This window comes from Centropristis striata, chromosome 15 (genome assembly GCF_030273125.1).
Source record: "Centropristis striata isolate RG_2023a ecotype Rhode Island chromosome 15, C.striata_1.0, whole genome shotgun sequence".
In the NCBI taxonomy this organism is placed as follows: domain Eukaryota; kingdom Metazoa; phylum Chordata; class Actinopteri; order Perciformes; family Serranidae; genus Centropristis; species Centropristis striata.
This window is the reverse complement of record NC_081531.1, coordinates 27,290,329-27,316,855: the sequence shown is the minus strand read 5'-3', so window position 1 is coordinate 27,316,855 and position 26,527 is coordinate 27,290,329. Positions and strand designations below refer to the sequence as shown.

General features: G+C 38.9%; 1 protein-coding gene across 1 annotated transcript; it reads right to left on the bottom strand.

Annotated features, from left to right (window-relative positions):
- Positions 1-11,108: 11,108 nt before the first annotated feature.
- On the bottom strand, positions 11,109-25,238 carry ltn1 (listerin E3 ubiquitin protein ligase 1). The gene is made up of 32 exons (XM_059352091.1): positions 25,098-25,238; positions 24,672-24,878; positions 24,399-24,497; positions 24,066-24,296; positions 23,928-23,980; positions 23,636-23,816; positions 23,199-23,372; positions 22,791-22,981; positions 22,330-22,477; positions 21,979-22,236; positions 21,509-21,820; positions 21,014-21,229; positions 20,876-20,917; positions 20,601-20,790; positions 20,254-20,493; positions 20,018-20,171; positions 19,702-19,852; positions 19,340-19,550; positions 18,259-18,403; positions 16,268-16,381; positions 16,035-16,162; positions 15,811-15,946; positions 15,552-15,696; positions 14,753-14,966; positions 14,289-14,526; positions 14,058-14,135; positions 13,783-13,969; positions 13,514-13,679; positions 13,203-13,423; positions 12,900-13,094; positions 12,515-12,682; positions 11,109-11,937 (listed from the first exon to the last, which is right to left on the bottom strand). Exons 1-32 carry the CDS (start codon positions 25,137-25,139, stop codon positions 11,875-11,877), a joined length of 5,298 nt encoding a protein of 1,765 aa, XP_059208074.1. The 5' UTR covers positions 25,140-25,238; the 3' UTR covers positions 11,109-11,874.
- Positions 25,239-26,527: the final 1,289 nt, after the last annotated feature.

The following is a 26,527-nucleotide window of genomic DNA, read 5'->3' as shown; positions in this document are numbered from 1 at the left end:
AAATATAAGTCTCCATATTCTAAAACCTTAACCCTCTGGGGTCTAAGCCTATTTTGAATACTTTTAATAATTTTGCCCTTTTTGTACCACATAAAAAATGTTTACTATACCCATATTTGGTATCCATTTTGATCTGAAAATTATTTTCTCACTTTAACCTACTTTATCAACACATTGAGCCCAAAAATCGTGAAATCCGAGTTGAAAAACTATACTATTTATGACAATAAAAACCACAAATATGCTCAATGAACTGTTTTGGAAGTTGAAAATGTAAACAGGATACAAATATGAACATATAAAAAGGTAAAAATTTAAATATAATAAAACTATATACAAAAAAGTCCCATAAAAATGTATATTTAGAGGCTTTTTTTCCTTGTTAGCTGCAACTCTTCAAAACAAACTGAGCGAAATTACACAGAGAGCTACACCAATGCTCAAATATTTCTGTCCTATCAAATTAAAACTATCATATATTTGGTTTTACATGACTTAGGAATGTCAAACAAAAACTGGGAGAAAGTTTCAAGTCTGTACTTTGGAGAGAAGTTGATAGCAGCGCTCCATGTGACCTAGTTTTTTTGTTTAACGTCATGACGCCACCATCATAGACCCCAGAGGGTTAACTTTTAGACTATAAAGACTGGGTTTTAATGTAATGGTTAGGTTTGGACCAGGTTCATCTGCACAGCAAAGATTCCCTTTCTGAACTGCATCAAGAAAACATTGATTTGCAAAAGATATGATCAGGGGTCCCGATCCATAGCCTATATCCTGCCGGACTGGTACTACATCTCTCGACTCAGATGAGAAGGAAGTGAGATGGCTCACTTGTCAGCTACATACACTATATGCCATTTTATGTGTCATTTTGTACTATTCAGCCTTAGCTGGCTGTAAAATAAAAGGTGGCAGAAAATAGGCAACACCTCGCTGAAAACAGGTTCTCAAAAAATCTTAAAAATGAATATAATTATGAGAAAGGTACAATAGTAGAATCCAAATAAAGGTACATTCAGCTTACCTCACTACACACCAGCCTACACGTTTCATTTGCTGTACTATGATCCGCTAACAGAGAGCGGTGCGCTATCACAGTGGGACAGCTGTGCAGCCATGTCACTGAGGCATGCTACCACAGTGACACCGTGCTAATTCGACTGTCAGCATGTTCATTATAATACAAGGGAAACTGGGACAGAGGGACAGGGACACATTCTGTTCTGGTAAAATCCAACCAAGATGTCTAGTGTAGTAGCACGGTTCTCAAACACAGCACATTACAGTAATGACAGGGTCTCTTATCTTCAATATTGCATGGAGGAACAGCACAAGATTTCTGGCAGACAAACAGAGGAGGACAAATCTGAATGACTACAAGTCAATTTATTGTGTGTATGTGTATGTCGGTCTGAAGTTAAAACACTTACTGCTGAAAAGGAAAATATCCACTCAGATGTTTTGTGTGCACGTATTAAAGCACTGCATTTTTACACCTTAACTCAGTTTGTAATCAATAAAAATGGCAGATGGTGAAATGAATTGACTTGTGGTGATGGCTTACTTGTATTTCAGTAACCATGACACACAAATTAAGTTGTGATTTGCATATTGTGAAATATCAGTGTGATTAATGATTACCAAGCTGTCTGGTATCAACATGAGTTGATAGCAGCAACTGCAACAAATATAAACCATAAAATAAATTCATAAAAGTGTGTGTAATGTACTTGAATGTAATGTGAACAATACACTCAAACAGAATTTGTAATTTTAGTTTTCTTTTATTACCAAAAGTCCATGCTGTGCCATAAACATTTTGTTATGTGGCATCAGACTGTTGGGTTCAGCACTTACGTATCCATCCTTGTTAAAAACATAAGATATTAATGGAATATGACTAAGCCAAAAAAAGGATGTTTGGCTGATGATAGGTTACCATGACAATTTCACAGAATCAGGCTGCAAAAATGTGTAATTGGATGCTGCGTCTGATGTGAAACTAGGCTTTAAGTGGTGTTTTCTTCCTTTGTTGTTCTTGCATTGCACTGTTTCAAGTGCAGATTTTTGAGTATATGAAAATATATTTTCTCACCCCTGAGGGTCAGCATGCCTGAGTTATATATAAAGGAGTTCCCGGTGTTATCACAGTGTGACCATTGCCTTTCAAGTCTGGCTAACATTTCATGAAGAAACTCACGCAAGGGAATGTTATCTCAAATAAACAACATCTCAACACTGACATCTCTTCTCGTGTCTGTAGGATTTACGAGGCCTGCTGTGTTGTTGTTTCCATCAGCTGTTTATCTGTGCACAGTAAGCAAACTATCTAATGCATTCGTCTGTTAGATGCCCAAGCAATTTTGCTTTACTTCCTCCACAGCAAACAAAAACATACTTCAGTGCAATGATATAATCTTTATTTTTATGAAGATTCTATCAAAAGAGATTTAAGTCTATACTGCATTGGCTTAAAGAAAGCATCTCATTCCACTGGAACTTGTGTCCCTACAAACAGCTTCCTTATTCATGTTGCAGTCAGATGCATTATGTTGTTAATTTTGAGATAGGGGCCCACAGCAACCAGTGGGACTCCACTTTGCAGCTCTAACACTTGAGCTTCAAATGGCATTACTAACTCTGTAATCTAATCACTGGCCAGTGTAGTAATGCGGTCCACGGCACAAGCCCCAGGAAACTCTTGGGCATACAAGCAATTAATTAACTTAATTGCATGGTTAACTTAATTGATTACCTTGTTATTTTGCTAGCCTTGATATGGCTCCATTGCACAGAGAGATAATGTAGACATAATGTGAGTATTAGCCCACTGGCAGCATTGGTTTAAGGTATCTCTCCCCCCTCCTTTTTGCTCTTGACTCAGTGAAATACAAAAGTGTCCTAGTCGTGCAGTGACTGAATAATTGATGTCAAATTATCATTCCATTATCATAAGCTTAATTAGTTTTATTTATTGGCCATTAGCTGAATACATCCAATCCGACACAAAAATGATAAGCAGGGCATATGAGTGTACATGAGTGCTGCTGACTGGTGCCAGCGCGGCTGAGTCACGCAAAGATAAAGGCCGTGCAAGAACACAGCATGGGAATGAATTATGTTTCAGATCAGCCAATAATGGCCTCTTTTTGTGGGGAATTTATAATGATAGCTGAGATATAACTTATCTTAAACGGAAGTGTTACGAAAGAGTCGTTCTCTCAGACAGAGAAAAAGAGAAATAGTTGTGCATGCATCCCTCAGTGTGAAGGTTGGTAAAGCCAGAGGCATTTATCAGTGGAATGAGTTGGCCTCAGATTTGGCCTCAGACAACTGTCATATCAACACTGCTTTAGGGTAGGGCAGCTAGCTTCTCTCTCTTCCTCTCCGCTCTTCATCCCCCACTCCCTGCTCCAGTTCTCCATTATCTTGTTGCCTCCTCTCTCTGTCTTCCCCGTCTGACTTGTTCTAATCTCCTCTCCTCCCCTTCTGCTCACTCATCTCCATTCTTTTCTCGGTCTCACACTGTTCCTCCCTCCTTTCTCTCCTCCAGTCCTCCGTCTGCTGTGCGTATGAGGGATGACTCTTCCTCCTGGCCTGAGTATATTAGCTCCCCGGCCTCACTCTTTCCTGACAGCTCCGACCTTGTTAGAACTGGAGAGTGAGACGTCCACTTTTACAGCTGTAAAAAGCTGCAAGGGCAGATGCATGTCTTTTTTTTTTTTTTTTTTTAGGTTTTTAGTTTTACCCTTGAAGATGGATGTACATAAACACATCATCATCAGGGGATGATCATTAAGAGGAGAGCTGCCAGCGCCACAACATCTCACTTCAAAACTCTGTGTGTCTATTTTTATCCGGACTACAGCTGGGGTTTCGAGATTCTTTCCTAAACTTCTTTTGAAGAAAACTTCTCGTAATGTCTCATAATGGCTCGGCACATAAGTGGCACCACCCACCTCACAAGCACACCTTGATTTTTACACTTCTTATAAAAACCAATTACCATTCTCTATCATGCTCCATGGCACCATTAAATGAGCTCATTAAATACCTTTAGGATTACAAATCAAAGTAATTGGCAATTAGGATTTACCTAATTGTGTAAAAACTTCAAGGATCTGATGCTTTCTCACTTAGTTTGTAGCACTGCTTCGGGAAATATCACGCTGTATACTTGTTTATCACCTGAGCCATTCTGATGATTGATGCGGACAAGGAGAACCAGCCTGTATCAGACTTTGATATACTCACCACAGTAAATACTACAGCTGAAGCAGAGAAGAACAGCTAGTCCAGTAACTTAAAAAAAAGGTGTCTCTATCTTTCTGGATGACGTGTGCAACAATATCAGGGCAACGTTGATGTCAAGGTGAGAAAATGAGATGTTTTGTTTGAGCCTCATGTCTTCTTAGAGTGATACTTTGCACAAAAAAAGCTCTCTTTTGGATAAAAAGAGTCTACAGGAGTGGTGGATTGTAAGTAGGCTTTCATTTACTCAAGCCCTTTAGTTAAGTACACTTTTGAGGTACGGGTACTTTACTTGAGTATTTTCATTTTATGCTACTTTAAACTTCTACGCCTCTTCATTTTGGAGGCAAATACAGTTTTATACTTCTTACTGCCCTAGATTGATTTGGCAGTTTCAGTTACTAGATTTAGATTATTATACCAAACATAAATCAACTAGTGAATTCTGATACATTATTAGGAGTGAAGCTACCGAGCAGTATTTCATTATTATTATTATTATTATTATTATTATTAGTTTATTTAAAAGGGGACAGTGCAATTTCATAAAACACATGATCATACATGGTTAAAAAAGCCAGAGTTAGCCAGAAGGCTAGTTTTCATCTGTAGTCCCCTGGCCATGATGTAAAAAAGCAGAGAATTACAAAACAAAAAAACAAAAACAAACAAAAATAAATAAAAAAAGACGTACAATATACAAAATACATATACAAACACTTACAATACGATTAAGAAAAAATACAACATCATAACATTTTATCATAACATCAAAACAACACAACAGGCTTATCTTTTAGTGTGTGCAGCTGTAGGTCTTGATAAGCCACAATTTCAACTTTTTTGTAAAGGCCTTGTATGTTGTTAGCAGTTTAACCTCCTCAGGTACTGAGTTCCACACACTTGTACTCCTTACTGACCAGGCTGACTTGTACAATGGGCAGTACAATGACTTGTACTTGTACAGGCTGAACTGTACAATGGGCATAATGAATAACTTTACTTTTGATGCTTTAAGTATGTTAACTTTACTTAATGGAAACACTTCTTCCCAAAGCTGTAGCATCAACATTAGGGGGTGGACAACTTCTGCTGGGGGCCTGGGGATCAACCCCTCGGGGCAAAAATCTAATTTCCTACCATTCTAAAAAAAAAAAAATTACTTTGAAGTGTTATTATTGGTACAGTGTCATAATACTACACTGATACACTGATGGGAACATTAACTGATCCTAACTTTACACAAAGCTAGCAAGTAGGAAATACTCAGAATGTATGCTAACTAGCTCCCAGTCTCAAAGGCATTTAGGATAAAATTATTGTTTTGAACACTATCACAACTGGTAGTGGTCTAATATTACATTTTTGTTTTCCACTTATTTAATTAATTTGACAGGTATTAAACAATTAGTACAGTGATTGAATTTGCTTGTTTTTATTCAAAGCAGTCAAGCACTTCTTCTGCTGGGGTACGGCAACACTACTTGGACAAACTACATGCAGAACTGCAGTACATCATAATAAAAATAACAATTTGTGAATTTGTTTTCGGGATTATGATAACATTTGGGCTGAGAGTGCATGCTTGCCTGTTTTAGCATAGCATTTTTTTTAATTATGTTTGTATCAATATATTGGGGCAATATTTTGGGCATTTGAATTTGAATATTTAGAATTTTTGAATTGGAATTAATTTGAATATTGGGGATGATGGCAGTTTGATGGAATTCAGCAGTTTTCTCACTTAACCCTCTGGAGTCCATCTATTTATTGAAAATACACATTTTATTTACAGTAATAACTTTATTTATATATGATATGTAGACATGCTGAGAAAGCCAGTTAAAGTTCAATCATAGGAGCTTTCACAGTGTGCCATTTATATTTCTAAACCATTTTTAAAATGAGAATTTTCTTTCTACAATGAAAATTATTATTATTTTTAATTTACATGCAAATAGACTGTTTTGTAGTTTTATTATTTATTATCATTTCTGCTGTTTTTGTGTGTATAAATGGTAAAAAAGAAAAAGAAAAAGAAGAAGAAGACGAAGAAGAAGAAGAATAAATGGTACATTTACAAAGACACCTGTGTCTTTTGTTTGTATTTTCGGTTCCTGACAGCTTTATACTTTGTTAATTAAAATAAAATGAAAAATCTGACTGATAGCCAAGTTTGTGTCTAGAAAAAAGAGCCATGCATGTGATGTAAGGACAGACTGAAAGATGCTAAACAGAGACAGAAATTGAATGCATAGGAAGTTGACAAATTTCGACCAAATGTCCTGGACTTCAGAGGTTTAAGGACAACAACAACTGCTTATATGTGAAAAGTTTTCATTGAAAAAATCTATCCCTATGTTGGATTTAAATGCCGAGTATAATTTTGGTGAGCTAATTGCAGTGTTTTCCTTGTGTGCCTTCAGTGTTGTATGGTAAATGTCTGGTTACTTTATGGTATGATGTATCTAAACAGCCTGAGGCTAAGCAATGGAAACACCAACCTCTCTGAAACAGTGTGTCCATTTAAATAGAACAGTAAATCAAATTTTGCCGCAGGGAATAAAAGTCCATTTTCTTAGCCTCTATCACAATATATAGAACTTTTGTGCAATATATGGCATGCCTGTGGGTTTCTCTAAATTTAGGGAATGGGATGTGATTTAGGTCTGAATGTGATGTCTTGGTACCTAATTGCTACCTCTGCACTGTGAGTCATAAAAAGTGCTCAGTAGATCTGCTACTTTATATGACAATGACATTGCAGAATGAACTCAGAGTGAGCTGCTGCCAAAACTAAAAACGGCTTATTCACTGCCTCTGTTTAGCTCATGTGCAGGAGTTAACACACACACACACAAATACAAGCTAAAATATTCAGGAAGTACCACTCATGTGTGTTTGTCCTAGTTGTATCTAAAAGGATTTGGTTATGCTTGGATTCCTTCAACACTTCTCATGTGCTGTTATTTCCATGTAGACTAGGGCAACACTTTGGGGTCGCTTGGCTGCAGCTACATGCAGAGGGTTTTTCTGGTAGGACAAAAAGTACACTGCCAGTGTTATTTGTAGGCAGACTTGTGCTGCTGGTGCTTGACTGTGAACTTAAGCAGTGCTTCAGAATACTTAAACAGTCCTTTGCCATGCATTGCCCCTTTGGCTGATAAGTTTCATCATGGGAGAGAGTTAGTTGAAATGCACTTTTTAAAACTTTGATTTGAAGATATTGCGTGGATTTAGCCTCTTTGCAGTTATTCCGATAAAGTGTGTAATACTCGTTAAATGATCAAATTCAAACTTTGCATAACAAAGAGAATATGCACACAAGTAGCATCTGCTACAAAATACAATAAAGCACACAAAAAATATAACAAATCTATTAATTAATTGAATTATTACTTATTGTTGTGAGTATTGTAGGTTCGTGTTGCCAATTGTCAAATCTCTATTTGATCATGTGATGACATTATAGCCAGTCGTCAATTTAGTCGCATGAGCACATCTGCAAGCCTAGCAAGCAGTCAATCCTTTCAAACATAAAAGTGTCAGTTAAAAAAAGTAAAGGGAGAAAGGAAAAGGAGGAGAAGATAGCAAATCTCTGATAGCTTCCTGTTTGACCTCTCTACTTTCCCAATAACTCATTCGACTGTAAAATCCAGCTCATTGTTGGTACAAGATATATGCCTAATGGTGTGTGTGCTTCAGTGCACTGGGGCCCTTGATTGCACACATGCCCTATTCTTTACCAACTTGCTCTTTTTCATTTCTATGGTCTTAAAATATAGAATTTTCTCTTTAAATCTGCTCACTGTGGTTCTGTATCACAGCCATAGTCTTTTAAAAACAGCACACTCAGCCACCTGGTCTTTGGTGTCCTCCATTGCTGCTATAACATGGCAGCGGTAATAGAAAACCATAAAAGGCCTGTACGTGATGACAGAGTAATAACAGTAGATTTAAACTGTGGCAGACCAGGCGGCCTTTTCCCAGCCTTAATGACTAATACAAATGCATGTCTAGGAGCCAATAGTTTGAGGTCAATAATCATTGTTTATTACCTTCATTATATGAAAATGGCAAATGTTAATAAAATTGATCATATTGCTTTTGAGTGCAGTTGAGAGAATAGCCCCGATAGAATTGTAAAGTTCCCTGCTTTGGTTTAGGACGAATGAACCCGATAAATTCCCAGGATTACATTCAACAAATTCACATATTGATTGTATGCTGTGTGTAATTTCATAGAGTGCTATAAGATGGGGAACATGGGAGAGAGGAATGGAGAGAGAGGTGCAGGGGGTGAGGGAGGCTGGCTACACAGAGGTGATAGAACGAATATCAGCAGAGTCATATTGATAGGCACATGCACGAGTACATGCACAAAACACACACACTTAGTCAAAGCCGTTCCCTGAGCCAAGCAGTTGCCTGCAGTGCTAAGGAGTGGTGTGACTGGGATGTGACCAGCCTCCAACAAACAGCTTTGAATGCTAATAGGCTAACAAACAGGTGAGGGAGAGCTAACTAGACCCAGCTTCTAATGATTTAACCAAGCGTCAACCAATAAGTTCGAAGGCCATGAAGGCCAGTGACCTGACTGACTGTATACAGGTTGGATGCAAATTATCTTGTAGCAGTACAGCAGTTTCATGTAAGTGGGTCAGCGTGGGAGTGGGTGGATGGCATCTCAAACACTTTCAGTATTAAGGAGGAAGACACATGTATAATCTGATCTGAGCTCTTTGTCTCTTTCACCAAAGGAAATTTAATTTCATCACCTGATCGACATCAGTTCTGCAAAGACATGAATCATGCTTTGCATGTTTGAGTGTTTATATGGTGGCCTAAAAGAAATTATAAGTCAATTTACACTCGTACAATTAGGTTAATTACTCGACTAGTTGGTTTTATTGACCGATGTGCAAAATTGAGTTTTTCCATGAAGAATCATGCAAAAGCATCACATTTTAAATCTTGTGTTTTCAGAGATCTGATCATAAGTTCCTTGTAGTCATTCAGCATGACAAACATAAAATAAACAACAAATAGACTTTTTGCATTTTGTTTTGTTTGACCCGTTTGACTAATACCAGAAACAAATCAACTAAGAGTGGGCAGCCCTGCTGTATAAATTGACGTTTCACAATGAATTATCCGTTTTCAGCTATTTTCAGAATGTTTGAAGTCACTGATTTCCATGCTGACTGGCACCCAACCCTGGAAAACTATTTATATCCTTTAGCAACATTTAACCTGGGTCCCCAACTGTCAGATCGGTTAGGCTCCAGCATTGTGACTGAATTTATTCATCAAATTCATTTGAGTAATTAAAGATGGCACATTAATAATCCCTGTGGGACCCCTTATTAATTCCCTTTTAAAATTCCCCATTAATTATTTAGATGAACTGAAAAGTTATTAGTCTGAAAAGCAACGAGACAGAAAATTTAACAATAGAAATGTGATCTTTGTAGGTAATTTAATCTCCCGAGATAGTTCAGAACAATAATCCCATTTCTTTCAGATTAATATGTACACATCCTCTCAGATAGTAGTTTTATCCCTCACAGCAGAGTCCTGTGCTTATGCTGCCATCTTCTGGTCAGGATTGACCTATATTAGAAAAAGAATAGGCTGTACACAGGACTGTATTGTAGTTCATAACATTTGCGCCACTGCTTAATCAAGCAGATAATGAGCAATAAGATTTGAGGCTGTCTGTGTGAGTGTGTGTGTGTGTGTCCAAACTCGTGCAGGACGGGGATTTCAGTATAAATATTTATGCCTGGCAAACAGATCAATGGCCATTAAAAAGGTCAAGGGCAGATGATGATGGATGCTGGCTGTATATATTGATATATTTTGACCGCAATAATGAATTACAAATGCGCACAGGCTTGCACACACACATAGACAGGCAGACCAAATGATAGGGATTAATTCATTGATCATGCTTTAATCTGTCATAATTAATTCCATAGGAACAACTGTGATGAGAGCAAGCCTCCATTAAACAGATAAATTATTCAACATGAGGAGGAGGTGGACCCAAGATAAATGAGCGTAGCAGACTGGTGCCAGCAGTCACAGGCTGAGGCTAATTACAGTCTTTTCTTGGAAACTAGCACAGGTTAACTTACAGTAATGGTTATATGAAAATACCAAAGAACTGTAATTGGAGGCTCAGGTTAACGTAACAGTTCATAGAAGCACTTGGGCTTCATTACAGTTGACTTTGAATACAGCTATGTAAGATGAAATGGAAGCATATCATAAATATGTTGACCTATATTCCTTTATATAGCCACTTCCTTTTTCAGCAGAGAGGGAGAAAGCTGGTCCCAGTTGGAATCAATTCTCTAACCAACTCCCAATAGGTTTAACCTTAAAGCTTTGTATATGTTTCTTTGTTTCTTTTGTGATCATTAAATGTTTATACTTACAGAATGAAGCCCCAGAAACTTGGCAATATCCTCGATAATGATCATTAACATCATTAACTTATAAAAGAGGCTAGCTTTGGCAAAGGGATTTAATGGATCGAGGGGAATAACAATACACCTGGGGCCAGATGTATAAAACTTTGTGCATAAAAGACTTTTAATCTTGAATCCACATAGTAAAAAAATGCATAGGCAGTCTTTGTTCTAGATTTATACATCCCTGCATATGCATTGTCTTCTCAGTCTGGTAAAATCCTGTAAGGCTGCCTGATCAGCCTTCAGTGTTGTTTGCAAAGCCATTACATACTAGTATATATGTAATACGTCATAACTAAAAGTGAAAGACACATCTAAAGCTGTTATGTAACTTGCTATGCATGGTTTGTTTGTTTCAAAGAAGAATTGCACACATTAACAGTATCCATCCGGTTGTATTTTATTTACTTTGCAACGTAATTTACAGCTGTATGCAGGCACAGGAAAAGACATTGGGTTTTGAAATTTGTGAGCATTAGCATTTTAAAATAAAAAAAACTTCCTTCCCTGCTCTTCATAGATGATCTCCCCATTTCATAATGCTATAAGGCATGTCACGAATCAGACATTATCTCTTTACACTCCTAAATATTAGGAAATCTTTGTAGAACCTGTCCTTGGCATCACAAGAATTACAGCATCATCTTTTAGTTTGTTTGTGAAATGATTGATTTTGACAGGTCTTTATATATATGAGTAACACACCTGGCCAGCTTTGGTTTTCCCATTTTTGTGATTCAGCCTCTTCTAGACTTAATATTTAAAAAAATGAATTCCGCAAAAATATAAAAACTAATTATTAACAGGAAAGTATCAGCAGGGAGCTACTGATGCTGCATATACAGCACATTAAAGCACTGGTATAAACAAACTGTTGACAGCTTAACAACCCGCTCAGCTTAATATGGACATAAAATTTGCAGAAATATAATTATCACTAGATTTTACTGTAGTTTAGTTCAGACTTCCACCGAGCACATTAAACAAGATTTTCTGAACCGCATAATTTTAGCCATTTCAGTCAGAGATAGTCTCAGAGAATGAATTTCAAGTACATATTGTGTCTATTAAATCAGAGCTTATTAATAACCTCCTTCATCAAATCAACCTTGACTGGAGAGCTATCAACCCAAGTCGTGTGCTAGAAGAAAGTTTCTCTGCACAGTGGACAGGTGGACTTGTTGCTGGATGTGAACCATTTGTACTGTAGAAAGTTGAGAAAAAAAATATATGTTAGTGCAAAATAAAACAATGTCAAATAGCAAAGTGCGTTCCCTTTTAAACTGTATGTGGTCATTTATTAAATTGTATATAGGATTTGTGATATTTAACAGAGACAGTGTACAACAAAGCCAGTAGTGGACGGAACATTAATTACTTCTTTATGCACTTCTGAATTAATTTGCCTATTTCTTTTCTTTTCTGTTTAAATTTCCCTTCATTTATTTAAAAATATTTATTTATTTATATTTGCTTTTATTTTTCATTTAATCTACATGCATTTTCTGTAATAATTAATATAATTTTGGTACACTTAATGGTATTTTAATGTCTTTATTTTGCCAGTTTCCATCCTCAACATCAACTTATTCCTCATGAAATATTGTACCGTAGTTTAAATGTATATACAGATTGTTGCCAGTGCTACTGTTCTCTCTTTTTTAAAACATATACTCAAAGTTTTTAAATATAAATAGTACTTTTTTAATATCAGCAGGGATGCCACAGAATATCTTGAGAGCCCACCAATGAATAATATGATCCTGAAACAAAGATCTTACCAAACATGCAGAGTGGAATTTCTTTTTGCAGGTGCGGCAACCCTTCTTGGGCAGGGAGTAGTTGGAGCCGTGGATAACAGAGAAGCAGATCATACAATCCTCTATTCCCTCGAAACGCTTATCCACGTTGTTCTTCCAGAGAGCCAGGCCCTCCATTATACTTCCATTCTGAACATAAACAAACACACATTTACATTTTTTTCAACTGTTTTATCCTTATCATCTTTGCTGAGCCCTAAAACAAACGCATCTTCACAGCCTCCTTGGCCCTTATTGCTCAACTGCACACTGGTAGAGTTGAAATCTGGCTTCAGGTTAAAGAACAGACACTACTCTCTACACCAACTTATTTCATTTATATCCACCGTGTGTTTTGTGTTTCTACCTGATGTGTGAGATAGGTGCTCAGTTGCAGCATCCAGTTCCTCCACTGCTGTACAGAAACTCCCACGCGCCTCCCACTCTCCACAGTGATGGAGCCTAGAGGGTAGTTCTGTGGTAGCTGAATCACCAGCTCAATGAAGATGTCATCCACAGAATATGTAGCAATCACCTCCCGCGCTGCTGAGCGAGCCTTCACCTGGGGCGATAAGATAAATATGTACACTGTTTGCCTTTGCCATTGGGGGTCTGTCACTCTTACAGTAAGTAAAGTTGCAGATACAGTGCAGTGTATTTGCTAACTTACCGTCATGCTGTCAAACATTTGAGTGCTGGAGTGGACAGATGAGATCTCCTGGGCTGAGAGAACAGGGCTGACGTATTTAATGGTGAACTTCTCCACAGCGGCGCTCACCCTCTTCTCTTGGCCGTTCCACCACAGCCGCACCATGGCAGGCAGGTCCTGCACTGTGCTGTAGTACACACTGCAAGCCAGATGAGGGAGCTCCCACTCGACACTCTCGCTGTCTGTGGGCAAAAAGCACAGGAGGGGAAATATAAGCTTGTTTACAATTTCCACAGGCATGTATACATAAGTTGTGTGTATGTGCTACTTACTGTCAACAGCCAGAGACTGGCTCTCTGTAAAGAAGGTTTTGGTCTCTTTTGTCTCTGCCCCCTGGCTGGGATAGATGGGGTTCTCCGGCATCAGTTTGAAGAGGTGAAGGAGCAGCTTGTTAAGAGAGCAGCTTCTCTTAAGATACTGGGCATAGTGGGCTCGCAGCTAGAAATAAATCAGAGGAGCAGTCAATGCTGCTACATTAAGCTCTCATGCACTCCAATCTACTACCTAATATGTGATAATCTGAGAGCTTTTCATGACTCACATGGGAGGGAGAGGATTTGAAAAACGTGACAAGCAGCTTCCAAGCCAGCAGGTACCCCAGGATGCAGGAGTACTCCACACTGAGAGGCTGAACCACTGCAAACTCTCCTACTTGAACCCCTGCCAGGATGCTATCGCACAGTTCCTCACAGGTTGACAAGATGGCCATCAGAGATGCTGGAGGAGAGCTGAACACAGGGGTGAATAAGAAATTAGGAATAGTCCAAAATCCCCTGTGTGAAACCCACAGTAATAGACTTTCCTCCATTTACTTACAGACATGGCTCGTCTCTGTCATCATCAGACTTGTTGTTGTCTCCTTCTCCATCACACTCTGGCAGCTCAGGCATGACTCTGTAGCAACAATAAGCAACTATGTTAATTTTTCTTCTACATGCTGTGGTAAGAAAGAGGTGATCAGGATAGGTTTAACAGATTTTAGCGGAAATGTTTTTTCTGTTGATTCTGGGAAAAGTCAGTTTTCACACTCTGAAACAAAGCCCTTACTTTTCTAACAAGTGGTACACAGTGATCTGCAGGGGCCTGGCCTTAAACAGCAGCAGGGGGCAGAAAGTGTTGAGGAGCGTCTGGAGGGGCTCTGGCAAGTTTGTCTTCTGGTCTGCTATGAACCGTGGTGGCAGGGAGTTCTGTTTTAGCTGCTGCACAGGCACATATGTCAGAGCCACGCCGACTGACTGCAGCACCGCCAGTGGGAACACAGGGTCATCGGGTTCAGTGAAGGCATCTGCATTCAGACAACAGACAGATGGACTATGACTTGTGAACTCATGAGTGTTACATAAATTAAGAAAATAAATAAACGTGCCTTAACTCCGTAAATGTCCTTCATTTTTAAACTACCATGGGTCCTAGTGATATGCTAAATGGATAGTATTAGGCAGGTTTTGGTGCTTGACTTTTCAGAGTATGCTCAGAAATTGTCTCATAACCTGCTGAAATAAAATCAACACCTGTGATATTGACGGGCAGAGGAAGCAGCAGGTTGTAAATTCCCTCTATGAAGAAGTCTGTCCATTCAGCTGTCAGTTCAGACGGCAGCTTCTCCCGTATGTCGGACGAAGATGATGTAAAAAACTGGTTCAGGTTCACTATCAGTGCAGCGTTCTCACACACAAACAGCTGCACCCATGGGTTCCACAGACTGCTCACGTTCTCACTGGCAGTCTGAAATCAGAAGCAAGCAAATGCAGTCAAATATCGGGAAGGACAGCAGATGCAAACCATGAAATAGAATGGTAGCTGGGTGAGCGCAGACCTCCAGCAAGGCCAATGGTGCATTCACATGCAGTAGGGGAAGTCATTCTTACAACTTCTGTGCATTCATGAGCATTAAGTGGATTTTGCTTTATTTTACAAAAAATATATATTTTCATTTAATGCACATTTTAGTTGGATTTTAACAGTTTTATGGATATTTAAAAAGATCTTGATAATATTGGCTGTATAACAATGATATAAAATGTCCATATTATCACAAATCAAACACTAAATTTCATGAAAATAGAGTCAGTCAGATTTTCTGTCATCCCGCTGACGAATTAAAACCATGACCCCCATGGCAGAGGTAATTAGGAACAAAAAATATTTTTATTAAGGGGCAGCAGAGAAGCATAGTGAATACTCAACAATCAATCCAATTACCTGAGGTCAAGCGTTCACCCCATGAAAGGAAGCATCCAACCTCTGCAGCTAACAATGGTCTCTGACCAAAGCCACAAAACAACAGAGTGGCTAGGATCTATGTCTCACCTCCAACCAGGCTAACATGGAGCAGAGCAAGAAGTCCCAGTGGCTGCTCCCAAGAACTGTCGGACAATGAGTCACCAGCCAGGACAGGAAACGCATCATCTCCACAGCAAGGTTCAACTGTTCTGCAGTTGCTTTAGACAGGTCACTAAAATACCAAGATGTGACAAATGCAGATACATCAGTAAAATATCCAAACTTTGATAGTGTTTCAAGAGATACAATAAACACAACACAGTGTGTCCATGTGTGATTACAATACCTGCTAAAGAGGAACCAGTCCTCCTTGCTGGTTCTCCACTCCATCACGGTGGCCAGGATGGCGTGCACAACCTCCTCCTCGACATGAGTGTTGGCTGTCAAACAGCACAGCAGCACCGCCAGGCAGCCATACACATCTGTGACACACAGCCCAAATTATTATTTGCTTGGTTCAGGTGCAATATGTCCATGTATGTATTTGTGTGTTTACGTGTGTAATCTCACCATCATTCTCTTGCCAGTTGATTATTCCAGCAGTTGCCAGATCGATGAGGGTCTCTCTGTCCTCTTTGGTCATGGTGGGGCAGAGAACCTGCAGTGTGCTCAATGTGCTTTGAGACACGGGGAACAAACTGAACAAACACACATAGTTTTCAATAGACAACAGTGGCGAAAGTGGTCATATAACAGATTTAAATGTGAAAATTAGAATTGCACTAATAATGTTTTTTTTTTACCTGTCTGCACTGCCGTAAAGCTTCCTCACAGTTGCGCTGCCAGTGGCTGCCAAGTTGTTGGTGTGGATGTAATTTTCTAGAGTCAGAGACCATAGACCTCCATCCTCCACTGACCTGAGGGGAACAATACAATACATACATACATACATGACATGACATATATCATTGCCTGTGAAAATAAAAATTTGCATAAAAATCAGAGCTCATCTATTTCTGTTGATTGTAGGGCTGTAATGAATGGAACTTTTTCTTTACATTTCAAGCTACTACTGAGGTTTGTCAAATTAAGCTTCAAATGTCTGTCGACATGTTTTCAGTCACCAAAAAAAAAAAATGTAATCTTTTTTTTTTTACCACAGCAAAATTATTTTTGAAAAGCACCAATAGATTTAAGCAGCATATTCCATTTGAAATAAAACTAACAAACTAAGTAAAACACACTTTGGAGTTATTGGAAATGTTTTGCTGTACAAATAGTAGTAGTATACTAATTATATTAGTGTGGCTTAAGCTTGCAACTCTACATACCAGCTTTAAACAGAATTTATAGAAACTGTAAATATAAATACATTTAAAATGTCGGCACTTTTCTTTTTCTTGTTGCTGTTGTTTGGACACTGTACCCAAGTTGTGTGGTAATCCGCCATTTTGTCATATCCAATCTATTTACGTTTTAAGATGCTGCCTTGTTGTTGTTTGTTTTGTTTTTGTTGGTTTGTTTGTTGTTGTTTTGGTTTTGTTTTAACTTTTACTCTTTTTTTTTCTTGTATACCAAAAAAGCATATAAAACTATGATTGCTTTGTGTGAAACATGTATTCTAACCAATGTGAACTTGGCAATAAAAAGAATATTAACCCATTAAGGCCTAAAGCGCCTGGAAAAAAATGCCTGGAAAACCTATGGGCGATTTTCAAATGACCCCCTAAAACCTGAAGTTTTTCTGGAAATTCAACACCTACTAAATAGATTTTTCAGCCTCTGTAGCAGATAAAAATGAAATTAAAAAAGTATTTGAGAGCTTATACCCGTGACTTTCATACGAAGTTGAGTTTATTTGTCCAAACCTTCAATACATTTTTTTTTTTAAATCAACAAACTCAGCAAATGTTACATTTGACTGAATAAAAAATCCTATGCATAATACTAATACATGCCCATTAGCAAGATGCAAACACGATATGACCACTGGAAGAACAAGACATAGTTCTCATTAGCCTACTCTAATAAAAAATAAAAAATCATAAAAATAATAATAATAATAATAAATATTATATATTGCACTTTTCAGGGTACTCAACGACGCATTAAGTAATATAAGACATAAACAGTCATGATTTCTTATATCATCATCACAATCAATTAGCCTATTATTATTATTATTAATATTAATATATTATTAATAATATTATCTCCAGATGGCCACAAATCTGTCTGTTCTTTGGTGAAAATATGTCATCTAAAAACATATTCCTCATCCATAAATCCCGGTCGATTGGTTCCGAGGGTTCAAAGTCCGGATCAGCAATTAAATGATCGGCGCTGTTTCCGCCACTTACTGCCGAGCTCCTCCGCTATAGTCGTCTTCCTCCATGATTTCAAAGTTCTGGAAAAGTCCGATGTTGAATTGCGACACTCCCGCGTGTATTCTGATCATGTTCTGATGCATTTCATTGGCCAAGAGACCGAAAATAGGTGGAAAAAAATACAAATACTAAAAAATGACATATCCGCTGTCCCGGCCTTAATGGTAGAGTGACGCAACAGTGCTCCCGGCTTTAATGGTAGAAATGCGATAATGCTTTCCAATGGTTAAAAAAAACAAAAAACATTTAAAATAAATCTGTGAAGCATTCAACTGTTGTTTAAATGTCTGCGTTATGAAAAAAGTTTTGAATCTTTGCACTATTTGCTACAGCCTTAACTGATTGCATTAAATGTAATTTGAAGAAGCTCATTACATCAATACATGTTCATTCTGTGTGTAACTCACCTCGAGTAGAGGGTCCCCAGCAGACGTTTCATGGGAACCTGGCTCTGGAGTCCTTCTAAGAGCCCAGAGTCAGTCAGCAGGCTGTGATAGGCAGGCATGTACTCTACCTCCTTACACCACTGCAGTGCATACAACAGTTCTGAAACTGCCAAAGACAAGTATGCATAAACATATTACACAGGATCACAGATTGACATGGACAAAAAAAAACCATAAAAGGTTTTAACCAGACAAGCTTAACTCTGGATTCCAGTTGTAGGAAGGAAGTAAAATATTTGACATTCATAAAGAACACGTTCTAATGAAAAAATGTAGCATCCAGAGGAAGTAGAATACCTGCAACTGAGGAGCATCTCTACAATGCAAAACTAGTCTTAAATAAGTTCTTCCCTTTCATCCTTAGAAGAAATTATTATTTTTAAAAAATACATTATTAATGGTTAGATTTAATTAATATGCTTACATCTGGTTCAAGGGTAGATTTAAAGGACATTTCAGACTGATTGATCGGATTGGAACATAGTCTGTGAAGAGGCTCAGACGGGAGGCTGGCTTTAAATGTAATGAGGTTCAAAGGAACATTCATTTATACATTGAAAAGTGTGATGAAATTAGGAAATTCTGGAGGGATTTGATCAATAAAACAATAATCAATTTGTCTATGAATATTGGATTAGACCCCACAATGATATTGCTACACTGTGTAAAACATAAAAAAAAAACAGACTGCATCATATTCAGAATTTAGAGTTTATATTTTCATCAAAGGTTTCTCAGTTTGATCATAAAATATGTTGTTGGGTTTTTGTTTTTTTTTACATTTTCTTATTGAATATATGTCATAAAGGATAAGCCAACTATTCATCCCAGCTTTTTGTAAGGGGTTGTAAATGTATTGATTTTCTTATTTGCAGGCAAAACGAATAATAGCTTTTAACTGGAATAAAACATATGCATTTCTAACTGGCCTTTGGGTTAGGAAACAAGGGTTGCATGATGAAAAATCCATACAGACATTGTTAAAAAAAAAAAAAATAATACAAAGTTAAAAAAACATTTTGTTTCCCGTGTGTGTGTCTACCTGTGTACTTGAGGTTTGGCAAGTGTGAGGGACATTCTGCCTCCTTTTCATCATGAGGTGTGAATGCAACAGTCCGGGCAACTCTCCCCAACAAGGCACAGGCACATAGGTGGGCAGGCAGCCTGGTGGACACCCTAGACTTCCAGATGTCCATAGAGGGTTTTTCGCAAACTCCTCTGTGACGGCTGGCCAGTAAGGGGGTTTTGATCCACTGCACAGAGCAGAAAAAAACAAAATAATGCATGAATATAAAGTGTTTTGTGTGGAGTTACCAAATTAAAGCAGTAGTTCCACAGTAAGCTCTTCATTAGCAATGTATTGTAGTGGCTGAATTTGTTAGGATGACAGATTGGCCGACTCACCTGAGACGGTAAGGCTTGTCTGATTCTTGTCCATTCTGTCTGGCTGGGTGTCAGTTGTGTAAAGAACTGGACAAGGAGGGGGGAGTCTTGATCACAGACAGAGATGATTGTCTCCACTATGCTCTGTACTGCCAAAATTAGAACCTGCAAACTAAAACATTAGCGGAGTTAGCTGGAACCACAACAAAACCTTGCAACAGATTCTAAGATATGCCTGCACCAATTCGGTAACACCAAGCAGGCTCAAATTTGGGTGGGATTACTAACAAGCCCACCTAAAACCACGTGGGTTTAAAGAAATGTTTTGTTTCCTTACCTTTTAATATCCATAGAGACTGTGAGCAGTTGGTTTGTCACCCATAGGGCTGCACTGTGCAGGAAACCACCTTCCTTGACTTCACATTCAGAGTGCTGGACCAATGACCGGACCCCAGTCACACACACTTTCCTCAGCTTATCCAAAAGTGAGTCTTTAAATGCAATATGAACATATATTAGTTATCTAGAATTCTTGAGAAGCATATATACGTTTGGCACTGTGCAATTACTTACCAGACAGGTGAGTATGTGTTTGATCTTGGGCGGTGAGCTGGAAGACCGTGAGCAAGAGTTCCTCAGCAGAGAGAAGCAGAAGACAGTCTTGTACAGAAGAGAAGAATGTAGAAGCCACATCACAGATGAAGCAGATGAGTGGCTCCATGTTGCCTGCATCTGACAGACTCTTGGTCTCAGACAGAGTGGCATGGAGCCTCTCCAAGATCTTCTCCATGTACACCTCCCCTATCAGAACCTCTGTGCAAGTAAAGAAACAGATAAGATTATATAGTTTGATTACCGATAGGAAAATCCACTTCCACTGAAAAACAATAAAAAATGTGCTGGTGTGTGTATGCGTTTACCATTGTTGTGGTGCTGAGAGAGGACCAGGCTGATAAGCGTCCAGCTGTGTTTGCTGGTGGTAGAGGTAGAACTGGGAGAGGTGCTTCCCACCTTGCACAGCTCCTCAGTCAATCCAAGGAGTTGCTCGCCCAGAACTGAACCTTTCAGCCAATCACGACAGCTCTTAAGAGTCTCAGGATCTGTACATGCCTGACAGGACAGAATGTGACAGCAATGTAAATTTGATGTACAGGTTGATAACACACTTTGATCCGTGTAAACAAAAGATTCATACCCTCTGTATGATTTGCAGGATAATCCCCCACTGTAAGTCCATCTGTAAACCAGAGGGAGGAGGTCAATATCAGCAAAGGAACAACAGCAATATTGAAATTAATCAACAGCACATTATGATTTTTGAATCCTGTGTTACCGTTGTGATGTGGTTGAGGATGCGGGTGGTCTCTTGCTGGGTGCAGCAGCACAGTGAGCTGAAGACCATCTCCACCAGGTGCTCAGTGTCTCTGCGCCCTTTCTCAGCCAGCCACACCACCACCCGCTCCAGCAGGAACTGCATTGATGGATTCTTCATGGTCACATCGTCCCTTTCCTCACCGTCTGTTATTTTCTCATCCAATTCGACCAATGTCTAAGACGAGCAGAGTCAAAAAAATCACTTTTAAAAACATAATATTATCTGTATTCAATCCTTGGATTTTTGCATTTTCAAGCCAAATAATTGAAATTTAAAAAAACACTTTGAATATAAAATGCCAACAATTTGTTTTTGTGCCAAAAATATTTATACTGTATGCATCCGTTTCAATTGTACATTTTCCTCACAGATTTAGCCACAAAGTCAAATCCATAGCTCAAAATGACTGACACTGAAATACACTCTTGTCTGTAACCATCAAAAATGACTTACACTGAAGATCCTGGGTGTGTGGAAAGACTGCAGGAGAAGGGAGAGGAAAACAAGATGTCTCTCCGAGGTTTTCTCATTCACATGCACCAGGCACAGTTGTGCCAGCTGGCACACTACATCCTCAAAATGCTGGGTGTGTAGGGGCCCAAATGTCTTCTCATTCACTAGCTCAGACATTGTCTGAACAGGTTTCTCAACACAAGCCTCCTCAACTCCAGTTTTCTCATGGTCCTCTGGCTTCGAGAAACAGATCTTGACAGATTTCTTCTTCTGGGCGTGCTTTCTTTTTACTCTCTCAGGGTAGCGCATTACCTGGAGACATTAGAGAAAGTAAGAACTGATTTATTTTGGCATTGTGTTTTCTGTTTCACTTGGGCCTCTTTTAAAGACATGAATTGCTCTGACAGCTATATTGATCTTCTGTATCCTTGTTTGTCTAAACCCAGAGATGCCCCAAAAACCTAACTCACCTGCAGCAAGGTGGCTACCCCTTCCAAAGCCTGCGGATCTGCATCCTCATTGTCGGCATAACGCACAAACAAAAGACCAAGTCCCTCCCAGAAGTCTGCCAGAAGCCCTTTAAATACATCTCCGCTGTCATTAGCTTCATCTTCACTATGTAGGCCTGCCCTTTTCTCCCAGGACACAAGCATTTCAGTCACCAAAAGGAAAAGAGGACCATTTTGAAGGGAGGGATTTGCCAGAGCCTTTTCTAGTAGTGGCAGGAGCTACAAAAAGAGACAAGAAAACAATGTAAGACAGATAGGGACTTTAGTGGACGTGACATGATGGGGAAAGTATGTGCAATTGTGTGATCCCACCTGCTGTGAAATAAGCATGGTCCGCATTTTTTTCTGTTCCTCTTCCTCTTCTGTATTTTTCAGTATACAGTACCTCAGGCACTCAACAACAGAAGTCACTATAACTGCACTTTCCGATGGGCTCGTCGCTGCACGCTCACTAGAAAGACTGAGACAACATCACAATATATATCTCAACATATGGAAAATGTTTGCAAAACTTAGATGCAGTAAAATAGAACATGCAAACTTCACATGGTGCTAACCACTACACCACTGAGTAGCCTCAAGGATAATCATTTTTTTTTTTTAAATATGATTAAAATTAGCATAAAATCATTGATTTGAGCCATGTTATTCTAAAAATGATAACAGAATATGAGTAATATGATACTTTCACAACAAGGCTTCCTTGAAATTCAATAAATAATATCAATATGAAATTGTCATCCAACACAAGCACACTAACAATAACAAATTACCCTTGTATTAATGAAGAGAAGAATGTGGTGTAGAAGTCCAAGGTTGGATCAGTGACCTGTTGGGGCAGTTTACTGAGGAGTGGCATTAGATTAGGGTGGAGTGCTTTAGCCATTCCTTTGCCACCCTCTTTTAGGAGAGCCCAAAGTTTAGGTAAGAAGCCTTTCTTTGCATTCACATGTGTCCAGCAATCCTGAAACAGAAGCAGGAAAATCTAGGATTAGATGCCAACTGGCACAACAATATACTTGGATTCAACTCTACTGGTTAATATAACTCATATAACTCATTGTACTACCTATGGAGTCTGATGTAATAACATAGAGAGAGACAACATTACAGAGCACTTGACAATATGACAGCATAAGCATTACAGTACATGTTAAATCATCCTTTAAACACAAACTTACAGGGATTGTAGACACGACATAAAGAACAGCTTCCCACACAGGAGGCAGCACTACAGGGTCTGAGTCGTCGATGCTTAGGAGAACAGCGGTGCTGAGTCGTGCTGCTTCAGCCAGGACCAGTCCTGGAGTGAACTCACACAGAGCACACACCATCTCGAAAAATGCCCCTCTCACCTGTGGAGCAACACATAGTAGTAATTATTTTTCACAACACATTACTTCATGTATATAGGTGGCATTTGGCGGTACTCACATATATAATTTCATACAGACATCTCACATATTATCCCTTACAATCTGCACAAACTGCAGCCTTTTATTGAAATACAAAATCCACTCGAGATGTAAGATGAATGCAGGGAATTCAAATGGTAGAGGAATATTTAAATTGAGTAAAACTACATTATAAGCATGAGTCCTATTCAATGCCACAGTACCTGTGGTGTCTTGTTCTTGCTGTATTTCCAGAACTTCGCAGAGTTAAGGAGTTCTGCTAGTCTTTCCTCCATGGCCGTCCTGTCACTCTGGAGCAGCAGGGAGAGCAGTCTCTTCACTCCCAACAGAGAACTGGTCAGCATGCGTACATATTTGCCTTCTCTCTCCTCCTCTGTCACACTTCTAGAGAACAGGGGAAACCAGAGCCTCAGCAACGTTTATTCGAAATGTATTATCATTGGGAGAACTATACAATGAGACAAAGGCACAGAGACTATATTGAGCTAAACTTACTGTGGATCGCTCAGTGTGTCTGCTGTTTCCTTTAACAAAATATCTTGAAGTACCTGCAATATAAGAATAACAACAATTTAATGTTAAATTTAGCTTACAAATCACCTTGTCCACACCAAAGCCACTACCACTACTTACACTGAGGATTTCATCCTTGCAGAAGCTGAGAGCCTCTGGCTGTTTGGTGGGTGAGAATGCAGCCTGGAAGGCCTGGCATGCAGCGGAGGCTGCAGGTGTATAAGTGTCACACTGGGACAGAATCCAGTGGCCCATCAAGCTTTTCAGAAAGGGGGCCAAGTTGCGACGCACTTTCAGCACCAGCTGCTCAAAGGCTTGCTGGGTGGCCTCTCTGATCCTGCGATCATGGTCCTGATAGACATAATGATGAAGACAAAATTCTCATTAAGATGAACTGTTTACATACAAAAAATAATTTCATTAATGTGTGGAGAAATTACCAGCTTAGCTCACCACTGATATCTTGCAGTAAATCCTTGGCCAGTATGGTAGAACCCCTTTCACCTCTTCAGCATCCCGTTCCTGACACATGGTCCCAAAGTCCTGCACAGCCTGAAAGAGTCCACAGCTTTAAGACACATATTTGGGCCAAAAATGTCAGTAGTTGACTTAAACATTCCCAATGGATTGTTTGACATGTACACTGTGTGTTAAGTTGTTTTACGTGTATGTGCATTTTATGTGATTAGATCTGCATAGAAGACTGTAAATTAATTTCAGACTCACCTTCAGTCTGGTAACAACATCTCTCTTGGAGAGTTTCCTGAGCACCAGGCGGAAATCAGCATCTACCAGGTTGTCTATCTCCTCGGCACCGTGGACCGCAGGGACATAACTCAGCTCAGAAGTCACCGTGGTGTCGAAGCCCACAAACCCAGGAATGACACCTCCTTCTCGGGTAAGTACCTCAGCAGCTCGGCCGCTACTGGACGGCTAGTAGCGAGAAAGAAATACGCGGTAATAGAAATATGTTTTCATCAAAAAAAGTTCAGAAAATGTAAAAAAGGCAGAAACGTTGCGGTGTTTATGAAACAGTTGGGACACCACAGCCATATGTAGCCTAACGAGCTAACGTGAAGTTTACATTAGCTTGTACTCGTGTCGTAGCACTCTTTAACTTTAACACTGTAACGTTAGCTACTTTGTACTCACCCGAACATTTCCTTTAGTTCGCTGTTTATTCTTACCCCCCATGGATACACATTAACCTTAAAAGTATTAGTTTTCTATTTTAACTTGAGAGTTTTCAGCGGTGGCAGTAGTAAATGATAAAGAGCATGAGCTACTGGTCGTGCTAATGTGACGGAACTGACGATTTCCGGTTTAAGTCTTTCAAAATAAAGCAACATCTTCACAACTTTGAGAATACTGTATTTACTGTCTATAAACTAGAAATTGACTTCTTGCCCCAATCAAAGTCAACTATACTCGAATTACAATGGTGGCATTCTTTTCAGACTTTGGATTATCCAGAACGAACATAAGGCCATACAGTCTACAGTATACAGACATGTATGAACTAAATTAATCACTCATTCAAACCCAATATAATAATTAAAAAAGAAACCAAAAACAATGCATCAGTAATGGATCAGTTGAATTGACAAGTACATTCAACATGAGACTTGAGATCTCTATGCAATAATTCGGTGAGGGTGACAGCCTGATTCGTCTAAATCTACTGAATAGAAAGAGAAAACTGATTAAGTCTTTTCAAGAACAGGCTATGTAGGACATGTAATATTTTGTAGTCGACTAATAAATATCTTCAAGTCAAATTGCTTTGTATTAGAAACGTTCAAGTGGCCTTTTTATATAGACTTTAGTTAAAGAACGATATGCACAATAATGCTTCTTTGGTTACCCATTCTTGCTGCTACTTTTTCAGCAAGTTATTGTATGTATTTATAAATACATACAATAACTTGCCTGGGTAGTCTGATGTTGTTGTTTTTTTCTTTTATTTGAGTGGGAAGCCACAAGACAGAAGTGCTAACACTGCTTACATATGTCAACTTGACATCGATATAATTACTTCCGTTATGAATTTCTTCTTCTCCTCAACATGGAGCAAACCAAAAGCATTTTGCACTCATGCCTTCCCTCCATCAATATAATGCAGATACTGCAGCCCTGTAAATAATCCACATGATTGTTAGATAAAGAACATTTAGCCCGAGGGTGAGGGAAGAGGAAAGCTTTTGAGGTGCTCCCTGAAGCCCTCATGTAAATCAGGCTGCTAATTTTCTATACCAGGGATGGGCAACTTAAATGCTGGAGGGGGCCACCATTTTTCATCGACACTACCACAGGGCCACATATAGGGCCGTGCACTTAACCAGATATGATGAAACTGCAATTTTAGATATGTTTACAGTGCAGTAACTTAGCATATGTCATGCTCAAATGCATGTATAACAGTATAAATAGGAATACAAATGGTTTTTCAAACAATAAAAAAATAACCACTTCCTGTGATTTCTTTTTTTAGTGCAAGAACAGCAGGCCAACATTAATTGCAAGAAGTAATTTTGTGCATTTTTACACTGCACTTTCAAGATTTCATGCGGTGCGGGCCGTAT

Excerpts from the sequence above, each read along its gene's own strand:
- ltn1 (XM_059352091.1), bottom strand. The coding sequence starts at position 25,139 with ATGGGGGGTAAGAATAAACAGCGAACTAAAGGAAATGTTCGG. Across the intron at positions 21,230-21,508 it reads ACACACCCAGGATCTTCAGT|ACATTGGTCGAATTGGATGA; the intron begins GTAAGTCATTTT and ends TGCTCGTCTTAG. Across the intron at positions 16,382-18,258 it reads CTGGGGACCCTCTACTCGAG|GTCAGTGGAGGATGGAGGTC; the intron begins GTGAGTTACACA and ends TGTTCCCCTCAG.